This window comes from Aquarana catesbeiana, linkage group LG11, assembly GCF_042186555.1.
Source record: "Aquarana catesbeiana isolate 2022-GZ linkage group LG11, ASM4218655v1, whole genome shotgun sequence".
Classification (NCBI taxonomy): Eukaryota; Metazoa; Chordata; class Amphibia; order Anura; family Ranidae; genus Aquarana; species Aquarana catesbeiana.
In genome coordinates, this window is record NC_133334.1 from 273,632,016 (window position 1) to 273,645,615 (window position 13,600).

At 44.4% G+C, this 13,600-nt stretch overlaps 1 protein-coding gene across 3 annotated transcripts in view; it reads right to left on the reverse strand.

Annotated features, from left to right (window-relative positions):
• Nucleotides 1-210: 210 nt before the first annotated feature.
• Nucleotides 211-13,600, reverse strand: part of LRRC36 (leucine rich repeat containing 36) — a 43,383-nt gene continuing 29,993 nt past the window's right edge. For 2 of the 3 annotated variants that reach the window (XM_073605840.1, XM_073605838.1), the window contains exons 11-15: nucleotides 12,246-12,370; nucleotides 10,519-10,642; nucleotides 9,710-9,824; nucleotides 5,413-5,651; nucleotides 211-2,009 (exon numbers count right to left, since the gene is read on the reverse strand). In XM_073605840.1, the coding sequence (XP_073461941.1) occupies nucleotides 5,441-5,651; nucleotides 9,710-9,824; nucleotides 10,519-10,642; nucleotides 12,246-12,370 (575 nt within the window). In that variant the 3' untranslated portion in view covers nucleotides 211-2,009; nucleotides 5,413-5,440. The remainder of the gene's footprint in view (nucleotides 2,010-5,412; nucleotides 5,652-9,709; nucleotides 9,825-10,518; nucleotides 10,643-12,245; nucleotides 12,371-13,600) is intronic. The other variant, XM_073605839.1, reaches the window with a different exon arrangement.

Consider the following 13,600-nt stretch of genomic DNA (forward strand, 5'->3'; position numbering starts at 1 on the left):
ATATGACGTCACTCCTAGAGGTTCACTCTGGTGCTAGAATCCCATATGACGTCACTCCTAGAGGTTCACTCTGGTGCTAGAAACCCATATGACATCACTCCTAGAGGTTCACTCTGGTGCTAGAAACCCATATGACATCACTCCTAGAGGTGCACTCTGGTCCTAGAAACCCATATGACATCACTCTTACAGGTTCACTCTGGTGCTAGAAACCCATATGACGTCACTCCTAGAGGTTCACTCTGGTGCTAGAAACCCATATGACATCACTCTTACAGGTTCACTCTGGTGCTAGAAACCCATATGACATCACTCCTAGAGGTGCACTCTGGTCCTACAAACCCATATGACATCAGTCTTACAGGTTCACTCTGGTGCTAGAGGTGGATTGTATGAATTGGGGGTACCACCTCAAACAGCTGCATATAAATGATGTGTGTGAAATCTCATCCTATGTTGGGTAGCAACACAATGACATCTTAATAAATGTATAAACTGTTTTCACCAGCAACCTATTGGTTTAATTTTGGTTTAATATTGTGTTCCTTTGCCTGCTGAGTTGAGCTAATAGTATGTGATTTTCATAGAGAACTTCACAGGCTAAAAAAAAAAAATTAGCATGTTGAAAAACATATTTTCTGTTATACATACTTTTTTTTTATTTCTTTCCTTCCAACTTTGTTTGGCCACTTCAGGAAGTAAAAAGCCAGGAGCATTTTTTTTTTCTTGTAAAAAAGTGGAGCTGCTGCCTTTTGCCTTAAAGTGGGTTTTATTTTTCAACACAGCTGGTTTGATAGGAGTTTGCTTGGCTATTTTCCCTAAGCTTTTGTTTTTTGTTCGTTCTTACATAGTTGGTAAGGTTGAATAAAGATAACAGTCCGTCCAGTTTGATATGTATGTTTGTAACAAAAACCATTTCCCATATCCCCATATATTGTGTTCACTAAGATGCACGTCCAAGAGTCCTTTAAAACTTGCCATACTTCCTGCCGACACCACCGATTGTGGAAGAGAGTTCCACATCCTTACCGCCCTGACAGTGAAAAAACCCCTACGCTTCTTAGGATTAAACCGTTTCTCTTCCAGTCTCATCGTGTGGCCCCGTGTCCTCTTATACTCCCTGGAACTGAAAAAGTTTCATGTTTACGCTGGGATCACCATTGAGATATTTTTATATTGCTATCATATCTCCTCTCAAGCGTTTTTTCTCCAGGGAGAATAAATTTAGCGCTTCCTTTTTTTTCTCTTTTAACTACTTCAGCCCTGGAAGATTTGGCTGCTCAATGACCAGGCCATTTTTTGCGATATGGCACTGCGTCGGTTTAACTTACAATTGCGCAGTCGTGCAACGTTGTACCCAAACAAAATTTACGTCCTTTTTTCCCCCACAAATAGAGCTTTCTTTTGGTGGTATTTCATCATCTCTGCGGCTTTTATTTTTTGCGCTATAAACAAAAAAGAGCAACAATTTTGAAAAAAAAAAACCAATATTTTGTACTTTTTGCTATAATAAATATCCCCAATTTTTTTTTAAAAAAAAGCTATTTTTTTCCTCAGTTTAGGCAGGGGGCTCCATGAGTTGTCAGTCCGCCCCTGGTATGGGCTGCTCAGTCTTAAAGCCGTTGTAAACTCAGAAGGTTTTTTTTTTTATCTTAATGCATTCCATGCATTAAGATATGGGGGCATATGGTTCTGCACAACCAAAGCTTTAAACAAGCTTGTGTCATAGGAGTGTGTCACCCCATGCACCAGAGCCGATGATAAGGCAGTACAGCCAGCCCTCCTGTACCCAGCTCGTCTCCTGGTTGTTCAGGGGCCCGGGCCCCTGCCGAGCAGAAGTGGCTATGCTGCCTTATTGCAGATACCGATCCTCTTGTTCTTCCTCCTGCATCGCTTCTGGCTTCTCCTCCTCTCTCGCAATTCAGCTGCACTGGAGGGGGGTCTGTTCTAGCATCTGCTCCTCCATCCTGTCCTCATGTCTTAAATGTAAGACATTTCACCAAAGCCCCCTAAAAGGACAGTTAGGAAATGTGAAAAAAAAAGAAGGAAGAACTACACCCCTAGCCACTGCCGCTTTGTGCTTGAGCTTTGGGGTGCACACCCTAATGCAGGGGTCTCAAACTGGAGGCCTTCCAGCTGTTGCAAAACTACAAGTCCCATCATGCCTTCTACTGTGGGAGTCATGCTTTAACTGTCAGCCTTGCAATGCCTCATGGGACTTGTAGTTTCCCAACAGCTGGAGGGCCGCCAGTTTGAGACCCCTGCCCTAATACAATAGGCTGCACACACCTATGGCTTGTGTTACATAGTATAAGTAGGTTCCATCAATAAGACGCAGCCTTCAGCCCAGATCATGGTGAAAGATGTTTCCATGGAGACATAATACTTGAAAACCATATTTTGTATGAAAAATTTGTTTTTATGCAAAATGTACACATTATCAGTAATAAAACAATAAAAAAAAGCATACAAAGATATAATTAAATCTTTACACACCTCCAATTTTTCTGCCACAACACAAGCATTCACAATCGGCTGTTCAATATAATAAAAATGTTGGCATCGGTGCAGCTTTTGATTGGAGAATGGTAGTCCATGTCGGTACTGCCACTGACCTCGGGTCACCTGACCTCAATATACATCACTGATTAGAAAACAAACTTTGCAGACAGCAGCAGTCCAGTAATTGGGGCACACAAACACTGATACTTCTCATTGGTCAGCATACAATATCTGTACTTGTTTTAAACAACTGCCCAACTTGGCAAGAGTTCCCATGATTTATAGATCCAACTCTATACAAACTAATAGCAACCCAATATTGGCTTCATAAATCCCCTCATGGATGGTGAAGATTTCAGTGTGAATTTGTTGTAGATGTGAGCGCACTTTATCCATCATCGCTGCTCATCACAGCTCGACATTAAAGTGACCCTGTCACCACACCATTTTTATCCAATATCTCACCTGTAAGGCCAAGTTCACACCTATGCGAATTGGATGAGGGTTTCTCCACATCCAATTTGCATGACAGGAGAGTGTGACCGGCTCTCTATGGAGCCGGTTCACATATCTCCGTTGCAGCTACGGGGCGGCTTGCACAGACGTCCTGTGCGTCTTTGGCTCCATTTCAGGGCCGAATTGAGGCAAAAATTCGGGCCTGAAACGGAGCCGGGCCTCAGCTGCGAGCTGCAACCGTCAGAGGTCTGAACCCCCAGCCTAAAAGAATTGTGAATACACTTGCCTTTCTGATGTCCTGTGTATTAAAAAGCTGCCACATCTCTGCTCCCTGGCCGCTGCAAATATTCTATATATGTGAGTGTATAGAATACTTACTCCCGCTACGGCTTCTGCGGTTCCTCTTGCCAGCTTGCATGTCGCTACAGGATGTGTGAGCCAAAAGGGAAGATCCACAGCAACTAGGGGGGGGGGGGCGTTTATTTAACCACTTCAGCCCCGGAAGATTTGGCTGCTCAAAGATTAGGCCATTTTTTGCGATACGGCACTGCGTCAATTTAACTGACAATTGCGCGGTCGTGCGACTTTGCAACCAAACAAAATTGACGTCCTTTTTTTCCCCACAAATAGAGCTTTCTTTTGGTGGTATTTGATCGCCTCTGCGGTTTTTATTTTTTGCGCTATAAACAAAAAAAAAAAGCGACGATTTTGAAAAAAAAAAAAAAGTAATATTTACTTTTTGCTATAATAAATATCCTCCCCTCCCCATTTTAGGCCAATATGTATTCTTCTACATATTTTTGGTTAAAAAAACCCCAAAAAAACGCAATGAGCGTATATTGATTGGTTTGCACAAAAGTTATAGCGTCTACAAAATAGGGGATAGTTTTATGGCATTTTTATTATTATTTTGTTTTTTTATTAGTAATGGTGGCGATCTGCGATTTTTATCGTGACTTCGACATTATGGCAGACACATCAGACACCTTTGACGCTATTTTGGGACCATTGTCATTTATACAGAGATCAGTGCTATAAAAATGCATAGATTACTGTGTAAATGACACTGGCAGGGAAGGGGTTAACCACTAGGGGGCGATGAAGGAGTTAAGTGTGTCCTAGTGAGTGATTCTAACTGTGGGGGGGAGGGGCTACCTAGGACATGACAGCGATCACTGCTCCCGATGACAGGGAGCGGTGATCTCTGTCATTACACAAGGCGGAATGGGGAAATGCCTTGTTTACATAGGCATCTCCCCGTTCTTCCTCTCCACACTGCAATCGCGGGGCGCCAGAGAACATTGAGTTCCCGGGACCCGCGGGCACGCTCCGGCTCGCCCGAAAGGCGGCAAATTTTAAAGGGACATACCTGTACGCCCATTTGCCTGCCTGTGCCATTCTGCCAAAGTACATCTGTGTGCACCGGTCGGCAAGCGGTTAAAGTGGTTGTAAACCTCAGACATGAAATATGAACTAAGCACATCCCTCTATAGTGTGTACTTGTCTTATTCCACTAAAGCCGTGTACACATGACCGGACTTTTCGACCGGACTGGTCTGACAGAACGAATCCGTCGGACAATCTGACCGTGTGTGGGCTTCATCGGACCTTCAGCTGACTTTTTTTGTCGAAAATCAGACGGGCTTTAGATTTAGAACAGGTTTCAAATCTTTCCGATGGACTCGAGTCTGGTCGAAAAATCCATTCGTCTGTGTGCTAGTCCGACGGACAAAAAAGTACGCAAGGGCAACAATTGGCTCCTGGCTATGAACTTCCTTATTCTAGTCCCTTCGTACGTCATCACGTTCAAACCAACGGACTTTCGACCAGACTTTAGTCCGTTCGTGTGTTGGCAAGTCCGGTCATTCGAAAGTCCATCGGACCTTTGATGCTGAAAAGTCTGCTCGTGTGTACGCGGCATAAGTGTCCTTTATGTCTGCTGACTCCTTCCTCTGCTATCTGCATGAATCACTTCTGACACCGAGAGAAAACAAAGGTGGCAAGGGATGGAGCTCCAGCACACAGGTTGAGATTGACAGCCTCAGCTCTGTTCCTGTGTGCTGTGTGAAGGGGGGGTTTGTGTCCTTTCCCTCCAATCAGTTCTCCTCAGTAAGCTCTGCAGAGGGTGACTTCAGCTCTCCGACCCCTTTTTCTAATACCTCAGACAAGCTGTATAAATTCTGGACTTTGAGTGGCTATAGGGAAACAGGTACAACTTATGTAGGAGGATTTATCTAATCTCAGCGTATCACCTGAGATCAGTCACTTCACTGGGAATATGGAAAGGTTTACAACCTCTTTAGACTGGAGATCAAAGATGTGGCAATTGTTTAACACATGGGCTGTTGGAGAGGCAAATATGAGTATTCCCTCTTTATTTCCAGTATTGAAGAGGTTGAACAAGTCAGCAATGGTAGACTAATACCATCTTCCCAGCTTCCTATATCTATGTACCTGAGGATGTGATCTGTCATGATATTGGCTACAATGGGCAGGCACTGAGCCTCTCTGGATTCCTGTACTGGCTGCTACTGTATGCTGGAGTCAGACCGGGTACATTGGAGGGTTCCGGCGCCTGGTACTTATCAGTGCTGCTCCTTTGTGGGGAAGGTGATCTTGGTAGCTTGGAAATCATGCTTGGAGAGATTTTGTTAAGTTGCTGTAGTAGATATTCATTTGTACTAACCAATGACCTGCAAAAGGAGAGCAAAGCCTGAGAACAGCAGCAATTATGTCACAAATAACTGTATTCCAAAATGACGGATACATATTATATGTATAGTGCGTTGTCCAATAAAAGGAGCCAGTAAAAAGCCTGGGCACCTAAACCCCCCTCCTGCCCAGACCAATTTTCAGCTTTCAGCGCTGTCGCACTTCGAATGACAATTGCGCGGTCATGCAACACTGTACTCATATGAGATTTTTAGCATTTTTTTCCCACAAATAGAGCTTTCTTTTGGTGGTATTTAATCACAACTGGGATTTTTATTTTTTGCTAAACAAACAAAAAAAGATGGAAAATTTTGATTAAAAAAAATCATGTTTCATAGTTTGTTATAAAATTTTGCAAACAGGTAATTTTTCTCCTTCATTAATATGCGCTGATGAGGCGGCACTGGTAGGCACTGATAGGCTGCACTGATGGGCACAGTTAAGGCGGCACTGATGGGCACAGTTAAAGCAGCACTGATGGGCACAGTTAAGGCAGCACTGATGGGGACAGATAAGGCGGTACTGATGGCCACTGATGGGCGGCACTGATGGGTGGCACGGATGGGCACTGATAGGTACCAATGATGGGCGGCACTGATGTGCAGCACTGTTGTTGAGGCACTGATTGTGGGCACTGATGGGTGGCGCTGGTGGGCACTGGTATGCGGCACTGCTGCCTATTGCTAGGTGGCACAGGTGGGCACTGATGATCTTTATCAGCTTGCCGTGCTCGGGACTGATGTCCCTCTCACGGCCGCCGGGGATCAGCTCTTTTTTCCTCCTCACGCTGTCAGCGCGAGAAGAAAAAATAGCCGATTACCGGCTCTGTTGACATCACATGATCAGCTGTCATTGGCTGACAGCTGATCATGTGGTAAGGGATTGGGATCGACCCCTTACTCCGATCTGTGATCAGGCGAGTCTCATAGACTCCCCATAGATCTCCCCAGTGGTAGACAGATAGCAAAAAAAAAAAACGAATTTACACATGCTTCGGCTTCAAGGCACATTAAGGCTGGGTTCACACTGCTCCGCAGCCGCCCCGGAGATACAGTATGTGAACTCGCTCCAAATAGTGCAGGTCACAATCTCCTGTCATGCGAATTGGATGCGGAGAAACCCACATCCAGTTCACAATAGTGTGAACCCAGCCCAAAGCTCCTACTGCTTTAACAAGCTTTTATGATGTGTTTTTGATGCTTCGGTGGTGCTTCAGTGATACTCTTTCAAAGCTTTGTTGAAGCTTGACAGATGCCATGTGTGTGTTGATATCTTACACATGCAATTTCTCCAAAACAAAGCGAAGCTAAAGCTGAAATAAAGCCTCTCAAAAGCTGCAGGTGCTTCAAGCGAGCGTTGTCATAGACTTCTATGGAGGCTTTGAAGACATTTTGAAGCACCACTAAGCCCCCGTTCACACCTATGCGAATTAGATGCGGCTTACACAGCATCCAGTTCGCAGGACATTTTAAAATACATTCATATGAATGCATCTGGTTCACATATGTGCGTTGCATTCGCAAAAAAAAGTGTGCATTTTCTGGGCATTGCGGTGCGAATTACAAGCCCATTATCTTCTATGGGAACGCATCTGCTTCACAGATGCATTGCGTTCTGAACATGGATTTTCTCCTCCTCACTACACCTCCCCCTCTCCCTCCCCCTCTCCCTGCTCACTGATCCGCAGCTAAAACCCAGAGGAACCTCTGAACAACTGATTTTTATCTTCCCAGTGAAACCTGAGCTTCAACTCGCACCGCACATGTGTGAACCCAGGCTAAAGCTACATGGGGTATTCATTTTAAAGTGAAGCCAAAGCAAAGCAAACAAAAGGTGTAAACAGGACCGTAAGTTAACCATTTTATTTAGTGACAGGGGCTTTGACTAGTCTTAAGAGAGCTTTACAAAGAGCGTCCAGAGCCTTGTTTTGAAGCAAGTGTAAATGAGCCCTATACAGGGGTTACAACCCTCTCTAGCCAAACTGAAAAAAAATGTTTTGCCATCAGTTTTACTCTAATGCCCCGTACACACGGTCGGATTTTCCGATGGAAAATGTCTGATCGGAGCGTGTTGTCGGAAATTCCGACCGTGTGTGGGCTCCATCGGACATTTTCCATCGGATTTTCCGACACACAAAGTTGGACAGTAGGAGATAAAATTTTCCGACAACAAAATCCGTTGTCGGAAATTCCGATCGTGTGTACACAAATCCGACGGACAAAGTGCCACGCATGCTCAGAATAAATAAAGAGATGAAAGCTATTGGCCACTGCCCGGTTTATAGTCCCGACGTACATGTTTTACGTCACCGCGTTTAGAGCGATCGGATTTTCCGACAACTTTGTGTGACCGTGTGTATGCAAGACAAGTTTGAGCCAACATCCGTCAGAAGAAATCCTAGGATTTTGTTGTCGGAATGTCCGAACAAAGTCCGACCGTGTGTACGCCCTATAAGTCCTGCCCCCACCATTCCACTGACAGATACAGAGTGTCCATGGATGGGAAAGACTATGACCTTTAAATGACAGAGGGTGGGGCTTAATGGGCAGAAGTCAAGGCCCCATGATTGTACCCACAAGAAGCAAAATGTCCTTCAATTTCAGCTCTGACTGTTTATAAGCCAAACATTCATGGCTGCAACACGATAGTCATCTTATAGCTATCCTGTAGAGGTCTAAAGCTACTGAACTGTAAGACTCCATTCACACCTAAGTGTACCAAAATCGCAGCAAAACACGGGACACATTTGCGATGCCATTATTTTTTAATAAGCGCCACAAAGGCGGTGTGATTTCGCGACAAAACGCTCTAAAATTGCAGCGGGGGAAAAAAAAAAAAAAAAAAACGCACTGCCAAGCGTGGCTGGCTCTGTACCAAAATTTGGTACATGAGCTTCTATGGCGTCTTTCTGGAGCGGAGGGAGGCCCATTCAAATGAATGGTGCCTTTTCAAAAATGCACCACAAAAACACACGCGGTGTCGCTGCAGTACGCTTAGGTGTGAATAGAGCCTAATGCCGCGTACACACGAGCGGACTTTCCGGCAGACTTGGTCCGGCGGACCATTCGATCGTGTGTGGGCTCCAGCGGACTTTTTTTTCCCCAAAAGTCAGACGGACCTAGAAATAAAACATGTTTCAAATCTTTCCAACGGACTCGAGTGCGGTCGAAAAATCCGCTCGTCTGTAGGCTAGTCCGACGGACAAAAACCGACGCTAGGGCAGCTATTGGCTACTGGCTATAAACTTCCTTATTTTAGTCCGGTCGTACGTCATCACGTACGAATCTGTCGGACTTTGGTTGATCGTGTCCGTTCGTTCGAAAGCCCATCGGAAAGTCCGTCGGACCAGTCTGGTCGAAAGGTCCGCCCGTGTGTACGCGACATTAGGGCTCTTTCAGATGGGAGGCTAGGGTGTGGAAAAACAGGCAGCTGAGTTTTACCGCGTCCCTGAATGCTAACAATACAGCTGAACAGGGCTGTACACATGTTGCAGCCACAATGCTTTATTTGGCAGCATTTTTAACTTGGGATGCAGCTTGACAGGTGCCAATGTCTCTCAAACTCGCCCACTGAGTTCAATGGGGTTGTGCCGCAACGGTGTGCATGCACATCACTGCGGTACGGTGGGGTGGTATGGTTACAGGGTTAGAACACCTCCTCACCACCTGTCAAATACCCTCTAAAAAGTTATCCAAACACTGATTGCTCTTCAGAGGGCTGTGCATTAGTAAACTGTTGGAATCAAGTGCGACTCAGTCCAGCGTAGTAGGCCCAATGCTACTATCCCTCTGGTGGGCACAGAGTCATCTAATAGTGCTTTACATGAAAATGGAAAATTGTATCAAATACTTACCGTAATTTTCCTTTCCTTGCGTCAACATGGCAGCATACTACCCACATGTGTGCTGCCATGTTGGCGCCAGGAAGATGGAAATTTGTATCAAATACTGTAATTTTCCTTTCCTGGCACCAATTTATGGCAGCATACATACAGGCTGCCATGTTGGCAACAGGAAATCTGGTATAACATGGCAATTACCTTTGACTGTTGTGTAGCAGATTCACGGTCTCCTGCAGTTTATTGGTCTTACTCAGTTGCTGCTGTAAGGAGTCCACCTGGAGGCTTAGCTGCTCGTACTTCTGCCGCAGGTCATCTGAAATACAGGAAAATGGTGACCACTTACTACAACCACCCATTGTCCCTAGCTAGCTAAAGTGGTATATCCCCCTTCAGATAAATTGCATGGACCTGGGTCTTCTGTAAACCAAACCAAATGTATTTTAAAACAGTACTTTCCAGTTGTCTGTGCTTTTCAGTCATGTCATTCTGTGCTTCAGCAGAGATGTTTCTATTGCTCCAAGAGTGTTTTTACAGGGCATGAGCACAAAGTCTCCTAATGTGGCCCATGTAATGCCTCCCATAGTTGACTGTTTGCTTCAGTTTTACTACCAGGGACTGATATACTCCAGGAAAGCTCTTTTCATGCTGAGCCAATTTAAAATGACCACAGCTGATCATAGTTAAAAGCCAAATGGCTTTGTGTGCCATTGAGAAGGTCATTAGCTCCTCCTGATTGAATTTACAAGTCATTTTTAGGAGGGGGTGATCCTTTTTTCAACTCAGTGATTCGATTTTTTATTTTGATTTTTATTGTTTTCTGGCATGTTGGTGTTATATCTTTTACTTGCATGTTTTAAGTGGCACTGAGTAAATACACCTGGGTAAAACAAAACCTGTGTCTGTCTTCATTTCAGGCTGCAAAGCAACAAAATGTGATTATTTTAAAGGAGGGGTGAGTTTAATTGAAGGGTTATTGGAGCACAGGAATATTCAGCGATTTGGACTACCTTGCATTAGTGGCAAATTCCCTCCCGTTTCCCTGCGGGCCACTTGGTTCTCTAGTTTATGGACTTTACTTCGTAGAAAATGATTTTCCTCCATAACTTTTATCAGCCTCAGTTTTATGGAATCCTGAAAGAGTAGAAAACACAGTATACTCTGTCAAACCCAATTGAATTGTACACTTTCTAATGTTTTTATTGCTTTAAACTAGGTATTAGTGTCATTATATCCCCTGTCGTTTGTTTGCCTTACCTTGTAATGATGGGCTCACATTTGGCTGCAGTTTGTCATGGATGATCAGCTCCCCTATGTCCATGTATTCATTCAAAGTGAAACTGAAAAAACAGACAAAGAGAAAGGCGCAAGCACCTAGTGCATTACCGAAAATGTATTGAGGCGAATAGAAGCTGCTAAAAACAAATACTCACAAAAAGGGGCAACTTGTAAAAGCCAATGAACCACAAGACGCCATACAGTGCAGGATACACGTACCCCAAAGACACCCCGCTGTGGTGTCAAGCCAACGCGTTTCGGGGGCGCACCCTATTCCTCAGAGCTAATAACTTATTAGCTCTGAGAAAGGGGGTGTGCCTCCAAAATGCATCAGTTTTACACCACAGCAGGGTGCCTTTAGAGTACTTGTATCCTGCACTGTATGGCGTCTTGTGGTTCATTGGCTTTTACAAGTTGCCTCTTTTTGTGAGTATTTGTTTTTAGCAGTTTCTATTCGCCTCAATGAATTTTTGATAATGCACTAGGTGCTTGCGCCTCATCTTTTTCTATTTTTTCAGTTTCACTTTGGATTCCCCTGTCCGAGGAGGGCTGCATCTGCCAAGCATTTAGGTTTGTGGTCCTGTAGTCCTATTCAACTGTGGAGGACCCCATAGGGCTGGAAGGGACTGCTCTTCCATGTATATATTCACCCAACTTGTCCCTATTCGCTATAGGGGCAGGCAACGTCTTGTTCAAGGTCACACAGCGTTCAATTCATGCCTTGCCATTTCCTCTGTGTTGCATCACTAATGTGGGAGAGCTAATGTGATGAAAACACATCTCCTCCAGCATGGTGACCTCTCTGGTAATGCTCTGCCTGTTTGTGGCTGTGTCAGATCTAATTACAGCACCTGTACCAGTGCTAGACTAAGAAACCCAGGGATTGTGGAATATGGAGTTTCTTCACAGGAAGTGTCAGTTCTTAGACTACAGACAGAAGTCATACATTAACCTTTGTGCGGTGCCATGCCAAAAATAAAAATTCACCAGAAGTGGAACATTGACTCTACTATAGGCTGTGTGTACAGGCCAAAAAATTACAGCATGAAACTACATGATCAACACTCATCTTATGCAGGTGAAAAAAACATAAAGGTACAGATATGAAAGTTTAGAATTGCCTTTAAAACTTAAAGTTAAAGCCTTGTCTAAGAGCAGATAGTTATCTACTATTTTCTTCATCTGAAACTGGCTGTACCCTATCACTAGGGCCCTTACTTCAGGGCTAAGCCATGCCAGCTGACATTCCCTTAGTGAATACCAGTGCCATTATTAGCCCTTTAAGTACTGTTGTTGGACAGGGGGGTTAGATGGGGTAGGATTTACGTCCTGAAGTAAGGCCCGTAGTTACAAAGTTAAACCTGAAGTTTAACCAGTTTGTATTTTGTCTTCCCTGGAGTTTACTTTTTTCATGAACATTGGGGCTTTGCAAACACTGTTATCATTACAGATGGCATACCATACTGTCACCATCCTCCAGCGCTCCATGGCTGTTCCTGGAACCTCGCAGCTGATCGCCCATAGGGAACATCTGTTTGGCCGAGTCTGAGGTCATCTGCTTGGTAAGCAGCTCTCGAGCAGGAACTAGCATGAAAGAACACCATGTTAGCTTACAGCAAAGGAAATTATTGTTTTTTAAAGCACTTCTCGTGTTCAAATGCCTAAAATATGAGAGCCATCGCTGCATGTTTGAAGACTACCAGTATTTTAGAATTACAATAAGGGCTTGTTTACACTTGCTTCAAAATGTGGCATTGGAAACGCTTTTTTAAATCAGTTCGGGGTTAGCCTGGCTTTATTTTGGAGGCATTGGAGATAGGAGATATCCCAGGATGCACTGGGAAACCAACAAGTGAACTAAAAAGATATCAGCAGTCACGTCCGGTTTATGTGTATATATTCTGGAAGTGTCTGGTGCAGATGTCACATCTGGTTTGCAGCAGGGAGAAGCAGAAAGGAATGTGGGAACTCTATAGTGGAAAATAAGCAGGGACCGCAGAGAGAGGACTAAGCGGTGGAGGATCAGCAGAGCTGGTGGAACAGAGTAGGAGAAACTAGCAGATGTCACATGTGGTGAGCAGCCTGGGAGCAATATAGCAGCATGTGAGCAGGAACTGGAGAGAGAGAAGGATCAGCAGAGCTTGGAGGTACTACTGAGTGGGAGATCCGCAGAGTCGGGGGGTTACTAATGAGCAGGGGATCAGCAGAGCTTGGAGGTACTACTGAGTGGGAGATCAGCAGTTAGGGGGTTAGTAATGAGCAGGGGATCAGCAGAGCTGGGGGTTACTAATGAGCAGGGGTTCAGCAGAGCTGGGGGTTAGTAATGAGCAGGGGATCAGCAGAGCTGGGGGTATTACAGAGCCAGGGAATCTGCTGAACAAGAGTATGAATGTGCTGGGGATCTGCTGAGCAAGGGTACTAATAATCCTGGAGATCTGCTGAATGGGAGCGAAGAAGAAAACATACTTTATTTACAAAAGTTTATAGCATAAATGAAGAAAAACATATTTTTTTTCAAAAATTTAGATCTTTTTAATTTGTTTAGCAAAAAATAAAAAACCCATTGGTGATCAAAATACCACCAAAAGAAAGCTCCATTTGTGGGGAAAAAAAAATTATAAAAATTTCCTATGTATACAGTGTAGCATGACCGCACAATTGTCATTCAAAGTGTGACAGCGCTGAAAGCTGGAAATTGCCCCGGGCAGAAAGGGAATAAAAGTACTCGGTATTGGGGTGCTTAAAAATTCAGGTACAGGAGCTCGTAATTTGCATTGAGGTTGATGCTTCTGAAGGTATTTAAAGCGGAGCTCC